The 10,512-nt window shown below is 33.5% G+C and overlaps 1 protein-coding gene across 1 annotated transcript; it reads left to right on the forward strand.

Annotated features, from left to right (window-relative positions):
* Positions 1-1,026: 1,026 nt before the first annotated feature.
* LOC107412272 (uncharacterized) lies at positions 1,027-9,505 on the forward strand. Its single transcript, XM_016020014.4, has 19 exons — positions 1,027-1,185; positions 2,773-2,882; positions 3,720-3,878; positions 4,049-4,114; positions 4,256-4,345; positions 4,528-4,833; positions 5,017-5,114; positions 5,665-5,700; positions 5,844-5,964; positions 6,081-6,317; positions 6,501-6,596; positions 6,686-6,751; positions 6,940-6,978; positions 7,058-7,192; positions 7,378-7,736; positions 7,980-8,073; positions 8,355-8,546; positions 8,815-8,932; positions 9,016-9,505. The coding sequence occupies exons 2-18, from the start codon at positions 2,784-2,786 to the stop codon at positions 8,911-8,913; spliced, it is 2,292 nt and encodes a 763-aa protein (XP_015875500.2). The 5' UTR covers positions 1,027-1,185; positions 2,773-2,783; the 3' UTR covers positions 8,914-8,932; positions 9,016-9,505.
* Positions 9,506-10,512: the final 1,007 nt, after the last annotated feature.

The following is a 10,512-nucleotide window of genomic DNA, read 5'->3' on the forward strand; positions in this document are numbered from 1 at the left end:
AAGCTGAAATAAAATGAAATCCAAAATTTGCCCAAAACTCCCAATTCAGTATCACAGGAGTTTTTTTAATAAATATCCATTTGACAGGATTTTTGTTGGAAACGAACCATGTATTTTTAAAATTTAGAATTTGGCCAAACATATAGCTAGATGGGCATATATATCCATTTTCTTAACATCTTAAAAAAAATCAAAATAAAAAAAAAAATTAAAAAAGAAATATATATATATTTCTTTTTTAATTCTTTTGGTAAATTTGATTTTCATATATACGATCCAATACATTGGATAGTATACTTGTATATATTTAATTAATTATTTACATCTTAATTAGTTGGAAGCACTTTATTATCATAGAAAAAAGTGATGCAACTTATAACTGTTTAGAAGTTTCACAGAATAGAGATAAATTAGGTCCATTGAATTTTTATCTAAAACGCATAAAAATCTCATAATTATTGAAATCTGTTTATGAAATAAAGGGAAAGATTTGTGAAAGAAAATAAATAATGATTTAAGGTTGGTAATATTATAAATAACTAGGTCCATTCAAGTTAAATCTTAGATACTTTTTATATTTATGAAAAAATATGAACAGACTTAATCACGGTTCTGTAATTGTAGTTATTTATGTAAAAAAAAAAATAAAAATTTATCTCAGTGAACTAAGTTTGTAAAGCATATAGTTGGGCTAATACGTAAATAAGAAAACTAATATGGCCCAAAATTCGAAACTAATGTCATTTTATAAAAAAAGAAAAATGTCGACGCGTAGACCGACCGCTATTAACTCCACTCGCTCAGAGTTCATCTTCGGTATTCAACAATATCTTTCATTGACCGCCGAGCCCCTCTCTCAAACTCCCTCAACGGCTCAACCGGCCCTGTACCAGAAACCGAGGGTAGACAAAGCGAGTACAGTATCATACAAAAACATCGCGAGTAGGGAAAAGTTCCTCATTCCTATAGTTTATCTGTTTGTCCGAAAAGACTGTATTGCCCTCCATCAAAACCCAAATAACCGAGTCAAAGGACACGCCACAATAAAATCGATGCCCACATTTTCACTCTCATCTCTCTTTCTTTCTCTCTCATAAAACCTCTTTCTCTCTCTAAAAATTGGAACTTCGGCAGTAGAAGAAGAACACAGGCAGGACGAGCTTCAATTTCATCACTGATTGAGAGGTTAGGGTTTTAATCTAATTTTTGTTAATCGCACACTAATTGTTTTAAGTTTGATTTTGTTTTTGTGGATTATTTATTTATTTGGGTTTTGGTTAATTTAGTTTAGTTATGTATTAAATATTTCATTCTTGGTCGGACAACCTAGAACCAATGATCTGATTGGTAAATTACGCTGGGATCAGTGGGGCTTTCTTGGATTTTCATTTTAATTTCGTTGCTGTTTTGGGAGCTTGATATATTCACTGGGTAATGCTGTTTCTTGTTAATTTCTTTACGTTTTTAGTTATTTTGATGCGTGATTGAGTGATTTGGAAGATTGTGAGATTGAGTTTCGATAAGTTGATTGTTGTGTGAAAAATATTAGATATACACCCTTCCTATTTGTTAGTTTACCGGGAAAATGCAGTTGAAAAGAAAGTGGAATTAGAATTCTGAAATTTTGATGTCATATTACTTTACTGTGGGAATTTGGAAAGGAAAAATTTCGAACTTTCTTTGTGGACTGATAGTTAACCGGGTCTGAGAAAGAGAAAGTTCAATTCCAATCATTAATTAATATAAATTCGGTTATAGGTGGCACTTTTTTTGTTTGTTGAGGAAGCACTGGCTCTAGTTGACTGAGTGCCATATGTTGAAGTGCTAAGATAGGTTAAGGTTTTAAAATCCATTACAAATAGCAATTTGGAACTTCTCTATTTGGCTGGTTACCTCACTAGAGAGGTAAGTATAAACTGAAAATTCATTTGCACGTCAAGGCTGTGAAGGTGGTTGCATGGTTAGTTTTGTTTGAGCACCAGTGCGTGTGCCTCTGCGTGTGTACATATATTTTTATATGTATATATATAACTTCTCTATCTGGCTGTGAGGATAGTTGCATGGTTAGTTTTGTTTAAGCATCAGCACATGCACCTCTTTGTGCGTACATATATATTTATATAGCTATTTGGAAATTCTCTATTTGGCTGATTACCTCGCTAGAGATGTAAACGTAAATTGAAAATTCATTTGCACACCACGGCTGTAATGTTAGTTGCTTGGTTAGTTTTGTTTGAGCACCAGTGTGCCTCTATGTGTGTACATATATGTATGTATGTATATATATATATATATATATTTTGTTGCACCTAGTAATTGGGCATTGTAACTAGTTACTTGTGTTTACAAGTCTAATAAATATCTCAACTATTTCTACCTCATGCTGGTCATTCCTTATGTCTGATGTAACAGTAACAGCAGTGTCTTAGTAGCTTTTCTAAGTCATGACTCACTGTTTTGATGATTTAACATCACGACCAAATGTCACTTAAAATTTGAAGTAAAATCTATATTCGGATCTGCATGTATTTTATTGTTATTTATAATTATATAATTGATTTTAAATTTATTGGATTTCTGAATTTTATTTGATTATTTGATTTCTGCAGTTATGATAAGTCTTATATTTTAGTATAACCCGAGATTGCAAATTCTGATGCTATGCATGGAATTCAATTATTTCTAGCATTGACTTACCAGCTATTAGCAAAAACAAAACTGTAATTTTTAGTTAGTTTGTGAATTTATTCTCTTTATTTATATAATTTTCAGTGGTTTCTGCAATGCACCGTGTGGGTAGTGCTGGAAACACAGCCAATTCCACCCGCCCTCGTAAAGAGAAGAGATTAACGTACGTGTTGAATGATGCAGATGACACAAAGGTGATTGGATGTTTACTTCTTCTTTTTCTCTATTACTTATCTTTAATTTGTCTGTTTGAGTAGTTGTTATTGCTTTAGAGATTGTATGGATCACTGTAATTCTTTAATTTTGTATAACAATGGGAGGCAGTTCAGTGTTTTTATTTATTTATTATTTTTTTAAATCATACTGTGAGAATCATGTCATTGTGTTATTTAATAATGTTTTTTTCTACCTTGTTTAAAGTTTTCTGGGTACATTGTCCTTTGATATATATATATATATGTATTTTTTTTTTTTTCTATTTCAGTGGAACCATTCTAACAATTTCATTCTGTTGTATTGGGCCTGCAAATTACCTGTAGGAGAGAATACCTTTGACCACTATTTTTTGTTTGGCACTGATGCCATTCATTTTTTGGGTTGTATTTATTTTGATTACTATTTTGTAAAACCCTATTGTTAGATTGCTTTCCTCCTTATTTATTTGTTATTTATTGTTTATAATATTGCACTTGTGATGTTGGCATTACTCTATTTAATTTAAAGGCAGATAGAGAGTAATGGACAATTGTTATGTTGTTGGTTTTACTTATATAGTTCTGCTTTGTTTCTTAAATTGCAATGTTATGTGAAAGGTAGATATGTTTGTTTACTTGAAAAACCCACCTATGGAGTTGTATCTGCAGGACCCATTATAGTGGGACCTGTTATTTTTGTGTGCCACAGGCAAATTAGAAATTCATTGTGTTTTTTCTCATAGCTAGTGTATGCCATTTTTCCCTTATATAAAAGTATTTGATGAGTTTTTTGTATGTCCTCATGTTACTGCATTTGGAATGTTTCTCTATCTGCAGCATTGTGCGGGCATAAATTGTTTGGCTGTGCTGAAGTCATCAGTGTCTGGTGGGAGTGATTATCTTTTTACTGGGAGTCGTGATGGCACACTAAAAAGATGGGCATTGGGTGATGATGTTGCTACCTGCTCTGCTACCTTTGAGTCTCATGTGGACTGGGTATCCTTATCCTCTTTCTGCTTTATCCTATTTAGATCACAGTATTTCTAATTTGAGGTCTTCTTGATGCTTAAATCATTACAAGTGTCATTTGATTTTAATTTTAAATGTATGCTTACCGCATGATAAGTCAAGTATTGGATATTAACATAAAGCTTCTGACTGAGCAGGTAAATGATGCTGTTCTTGCTGGTGATAATACACTTGTTTCCTGCTCTTCAGATGCCACCCTCAAGGTGTTGATTGCTATTTTTCTTGGTTTGAAGTAGAAGTTTATGACTTTACTATTACTATTCTTATTTTTTAAATGACTGTCAATTGATTTATTCTACTTTTTTAATCTATTTATTTTTCTGCAACTGTTCTTGGGACACCAGACATGGAATTCCTTGTCCGATGGGAATTGTACAAGGACTCTCCGTCAGCATTCTGACTATGTTACTTGTCTTGCTGCAGCTGGAAAAAATGTAATTTCTTTGTCAAAATTTCGTGGACCTTATTTAATTTCATGGATTAAAGGTTCCTTTTAGTGTTATCCCGATATATAGTTTCCACCTTCAGTTTGATAGTGTAAACTATACTTTGGAGGATGGATTGTATATCATATAGAAATCATTTTCTGATCCTTTTATAGTGGCATGCATTTTAGAGCAATGTTGTTGCCTCTGGGGGACTTGGAGGGGAGGTATTTGTGTGGGATCTTGAAGCTGCGCTTGCTCCAGTTTCAAAGTCAGGTGATGCAATGGAAGATGATTGTTCGAATGGTATCAATGGTTCTGGGAATCCACTGCAAATGACAAGTTTACGCACAATTAGCTCAAGCAATAGTATTTCAATGCACACTACTCAGTCACATGGATATGTTCCAATTGCTGCCAAAGGCCACAAGGAGTCAGTTTATGCTTTGGCAATGAATGATAGCGGAACTCTTCTTGTCTCTGGTGGTACAGAGAAGGTATGCTGTGATTTTGGTGTTTGATTCTGTATCTTACTCCTGATTTTTAGGTTTTAGCTAAGATATCATCTAAGACTAGCTGCTTTTGGACCTGCATTTGCTTGATGTATAATTTTATTAATTATTTGAGTGTATTAGGGTTATCATAATTGCAAATAACTTTAGTACCTTGCATTTCCCTAGGTGGTCCGTGTTTGGGACCCAAGAAGTGGGTCAAAGACGATGAAATTAAGAGGGCATACAGATAATATCAGGGCTTTGCTTCTTGACTCTTCTGGCAGGTTAGTGGCATAGGTTTGTCTGTTTTTCCATGAATGCTGTCTAGATAATTTTCCTGAATATTCTAATTATTTTTAGACATTGAATAAATGATTTCATGCAGTATATTAAGTTCAGAATTTGTTACTATTATTATTATTTTTTTAATATTTCCACTGGATTATCTAACCCTTGAAAGAAACTCATCTAGTTATTTTAATTTTCCTAAACTGAATGGTTAGTTGTCATAATTTTTCTTAGAATTCTATCTTTGGTATTGCTCTTGCTACAAAACCCTTTTCCCCATAACAAATTTTAAATAATACCCATAGTGCCAATGAAGAGATGCATGCATGCATATTTTCTGTTTTCTTATCTATGCATTTTATATAGCACAATATCACTACACAACATGGTATGAACAAGAAAAAATAAAATGCTGATAGTATAGTATCGATTTTGATAAGGCATTTCGGGATCTTCTACTTGTGTAGCTTCTCTCTATTCCATTCATGCAACTTCCTTTTTTTTCCTCTTAGAAATTAACATTTTGTTTTTCCAAAATTGTTTCAGATTTTGCTTGTCTGGATCTTCTGATTCAATGATCAGGTATATCTTGCAGCTTTCTTTTTTTGTTAAAATGAATGCAGCATCGTATTCATATTTTATGGGGGCTTTCTTTTTTCATATAATAGACAATTGGTATTTTGGTCATTTTATGTAACTGATTAAATTTCCATATCTTTTTGTAGACTATGGGATCTTGGTCAGCAACGATGCATGCATACCTATGCTGTGCACACAGACTCTGTATGGGCTCTTGCAAGTACTCCTACATTTAGTCATGTATATAGTGGTGGCAGAGACCTTTCTGTGAGTACAATTTCTAAGAGTTTCTTCAGTTTCTGGATTTTGTTTTCCAATTATCTGTTGTCATTTGGATTCAGTGCCCATCTTTGTGACGCCCAATTCTGTTTATACACCCTCAGTTATACTTGACAGACTTGGCAACAAGAGAGAGTCTTTTGCTTTGCACAGGGGAGCATCCTGTTCTTCAGTTGGCTTTGCATGATGATAGTATATGGGTTGCAACTACAGACTCTTCAGTTCATAGGTGGCCTGCCGAGGGAAGCAACCCTCAGAAGAATTTTCAAAGAGGTGGCTCATTCTTAGCTGGAAATTTGTCATTTTCAAGGGCTAGGGTGTCCTTAGAAGGATCTACACCCGTAAGTACATTTAACATTTTTGGTTTTTTCAGATGTCAACTTTTGCATTTTCCTTGTGACGATACTTTCTTTTAGGGGTTCACTGGTTATGTTGTTCAGTTTAATGTTTAATCTAACTTGATGCTAGAATGTTCTCTGGTTCTTTGTGAATTGAAATTCTGTATTTTGGTCAATGCTTTACAGACTCCTGTTTATAAAGAACCATCTTTTACAATTCCTGGAACCCCTGGGATAGTGCAACATGAAATACTAAATAATAGAAGGCATGTCTTGACAAAGGTAACGTAATTCTATCTATATGTGTTACCATTATAAATGATCTGGTATTTTTCTATTTTTGCTGAGTATGTTATTTAAACTTTTTATAGGATACTGCTGGTTCAGTGAAGCTGTGGGAGATCACCAGGGGCATTGTAATTGAGGATTTTGGAAAGGTTAGTATAATTTTGTTTTTATGTAGAAAAGTCTAGTTAGAATTGATATGAAAGTTGATGTCTAATTGATGATTGGGAGAAAGGCTTGGGTGGCTAGTGATATTAGTTATGAAGTCTAATCTGTATTTATTATAAATTTGTATTGGGATAACTTCATGATTATTCTAGCTTTTATTGTCAATTTTCAGGTTTCATTTGATGAAAAAAAGGAGGAGCTTTTTGAGATGGTATGATTACTAGTCGACAAATGTTATCTCAGTTTGACAGTTGCAGCATACTCATCTTGTGATTTCTTTGCTCCTTCAGGTAAGCATTCCTGCATGGTTCACTGTGGATACTAGACTTGGAAGTTTGTCTGTCCATTTGGATACCCCACAATGCTTCTCTGCTGAGATGTATTCGGCAGACCTCAACATTGTGGGAAAGCCTGAGGATGATAAGGTAAATATATTTATTATCTCAATCTCTTAGTTTTGCTTTGTTTTCCTATATTTTATTTTGTATTATTACTATTATTATTATTATTATTATTATTATTATTATTGTTACTATTATTATTTAAATAAAAGAAAATTTGAAATAAGTCCATTCTCCACATGCGGTATTGGGTTATTGTAATTTTGCAGGTTAACCTTGCACGGGAAACTCTTAAAGGTCTGCTGACTCATTGGTTGGCCAAAAGAAAGCACAAATTTGGATGCCAAGCTACAGCCAATGGGGAGATATCTGGGAAGGAAATTACGGCAAGAAGTCTCACCCATTCAAGAATTGAAGCAGATGGGAATGCCGAAAATGATTCGAATGTCTACCCACCTTTTGAATTTTCTACAGTATCTCCTCCTTCCATTATTACTGAGGGCTCACAGGGAGGTCCGTGGAGGAAGAAAATTACTGATTTAGATGGAACTGAAGATGAGAAAGACTTTCCTTGGTGGTGTTTGGATTGTGTGTTGAATTATCGCTTACCTCCCAGAGAAAATACCAAGTAACCTCTCTGAATTATATATATATATATATATTTTTTTTTCCCTTCTTTTCTTTTCCTCAAGTTTAACTATTTGTTTGTGTGACTAAAGAAGATAGTATTGGAAGGCCTATTCTTGTTGTGCTAAGAACAAGTTTTAACATTTATTGGAAGTTTCTTCTCATATCCTTTCAGATAGAAGTTGCATTATGCTGAAGTGTGAAATAGAGATCTGATCTTTAGATTTTATGTTTATCTCCACAGATGCAGCTTTTATCTACATCCATGTGAAGGTTCTACTATCCAGATCCTTACACAAGGAAAACTGAGTGCACCTCGTATTTTGAGAATTCACAAAGTAAGCTCTGAAGTTTTATGTCACAATAGTTTACAGGTGTCATAAGTTTCGTTTGTGGAAAAAGAATATTCTTCACCTCTATGGGTAAAGTTGAAATTTGTTTCTTGTTTTGTGCTGGGTTTAATCTGCTACATAATGATATTGTTTAAATTTGACAATGGATTAAGTTTTTTTATAAGGTTTTACTGTTGTTCTGCAAAAGTACGATTTAATCATGCATCTTTTCATTCTGTTTTGGAACACAATTTTGGCTGAAGAAGCTTGGTTTTTTTGTTATGTAGGTTGTTAACTATGTTATTGAAAAGATGGTCCTTGACAAGCCAATAGAAAGCGTGAATCCTGATGGGGCATTTCCTTCAGGTCCTGCTGGAGGACAGTTGCAGACCTCAGCAGTTGGTGATGGATCTTTCCGACCTGGATTGAAGCCATGGCAAAAGCTTAGGCCTTCCATAGAGATACTGTGCAACAATCAGGCAAGTGGATATGCATTTGCTCTTTCTCTTACATTGGCTGATTTAAACAATTTGTCAAAATGAATACCAAATGTTTGCCTGCAGAGCCATCTGCCAAATAATCCCATTTCTTCGGGTGAAATTTAAAGCACAGATTTTGGTTCACAAAAGCTTTATGCTTTGGAATAGCTTAATATGATCGATTCTGATTTTGAAAGGATCTAGGTTACATTAGATTTGTAGAGACATAACTATAGTGTCCTTGCTAATCTTTTTGGTTTTTTTCCAGGTCTTGCCTCCGGACATGAGCTTGGCCACGGTGCGTGCTTACATATGGAAGAAACCTGAAGACCTGGTTCTTAATTACAGGGTAGTTCAAGGCAGGTGACCATGACATCGAGGAGAAGGTGAATTCACAGTATCCTAGGCTTAATGTGCTCTCTGGCCAATTTTGCCTACTCAGTTTACTCAAGCTTTGTGATTGGTGCAGGTAATTTGTGCTTGTATAAAGTACTGGAACAAATTTGATTCTTCCGAGGATGCTTCTGTTGATCAGAAATACATCGGATTGTTGTAAATTTGGAAAGCAATCAAGTACTGGATCTAGTGCATCCTCCAATCTCTGCTGAGGGCTTCTCGCTAGCATTTCCCTAGTTCAAGTGGTGGTATTATAAACTTTGAACTTTGTGGCTGACATGCGAGCTTTCACAGGATACTGCGAGTTGCTTACTGGTCAACATTCTGCATATGCCAATAGAAGGGTTTTTGTCTGTGGATGAGAAATGATAGAAAGTATCTTGGAGTTTCTCCGAGGGCAGAGAGTTAGAAAAATATTATGGCGATAATCTTTGTAGATTCGTATTGGGGGTTACTGTACCTAGTCATAAATAACTCAGTTGTGGAGGTTATTTTTTAACTTGGTTTTTGGAAATAAAACATTCCCAATTTCTATCAAATGAATTATTAGATATTTATTGCTAGACTTTTTATTTTTATTTTTTAACTTTAATGCTCTATTGTATACATTTTTATTTTTATTTTGAAATACTAGTGCTTCGTGTTCTTGGTTGAGAAGTAATATACTGTATTTAGGTAAAGTCATTTCACCAAAGCATTGTCTTCCTTGAAAATTACTCGTTTCAGACTTTCAGTGGATGCATTCGGAACATTAACACTACATGCTAAAATTGAAAATGATTTTCCAGCTGCTGGAAATAAAGTAGTTGTTAAAATCAATCATTGAAAATACGTCTCAACAATTATAGGAAGTAATAAACAATTCCACTCTTAAATCATAACGGCTATAAATTTAGCCATAAAATACCATCTTTAGAAACAGGTTTTGGCAGCACATTTTTTTCAAAATTTGAGAGATTATCATTTATTTTGTGTTGGTTTGCCCTTAAAAAGAAAAAGAAAAAGAACAAAAAAAAAAAAAGAAAAAAAAAGCACGCATAGATGAATGATAAGAGTTTTGTACACAAAACAATCCAACAATTATTAGTCTCTTTAAATATCGAAAAAAAAAAGAAAGAGAGAAAGAAAGAATTATTTGAATTTAATCTTGAATGTTTAGAGAGAATCTAAACTAAGAACTCCCAAAACTTGTATGATATAAAAAAATGATACAAGTTTGTATTGTTAGAGTGACAAATTTTCGTGCTTATGTCGTTTCCTCCTCAACATTTAGTTTTTGTGGTCCCTGATATTATCTTATGCAGCTTAAAATTGGAATAACATAAAAATACAATATTCATATATAACACATTACTCGGGCTTTGGCAATGCTTCTCATAATTATATCTTGAACTATTCTCTTTTTATTTTTTATTTTTATAATACCAATATTATTACTTTGTCTGACTATCCAACCTCCGAAAGAAGAAAAGAATTAATTCCATTGTTTTATTTATTTATTTATTTTTTTTATGAGTAATTCCATAGAGTTTAGAGTGACTTATGGTGTATTTTAATTTCTATTTCTTTA

This window comes from Ziziphus jujuba, chromosome 10 (assembly GCF_031755915.1).
Source record: "Ziziphus jujuba cultivar Dongzao chromosome 10, ASM3175591v1".
Taxonomy (NCBI): domain Eukaryota; kingdom Viridiplantae; phylum Streptophyta; class Magnoliopsida; order Rosales; family Rhamnaceae; genus Ziziphus; species Ziziphus jujuba.

Bases quoted from the DNA above. Each gene is read 5' to 3' on its own strand.
- LOC107412272 (XM_016020014.4), top strand. From the start codon at position 2,784: ATGCACCGTGTGGGTAGTGCTGGAAACACAGCCAATTCCACCCGCCCT. The intron at 4,346-4,527 runs GTAATTTCTTTG...CATGCATTTTAG, and splicing joins TTGCTGCAGCTGGAAAAAAT to AGCAATGTTGTTGCCTCTGG. The intron at 4,834-5,016 runs GTATGCTGTGAT...GCATTTCCCTAG, and splicing joins TCTCTGGTGGTACAGAGAAG to GTGGTCCGTGTTTGGGACCC.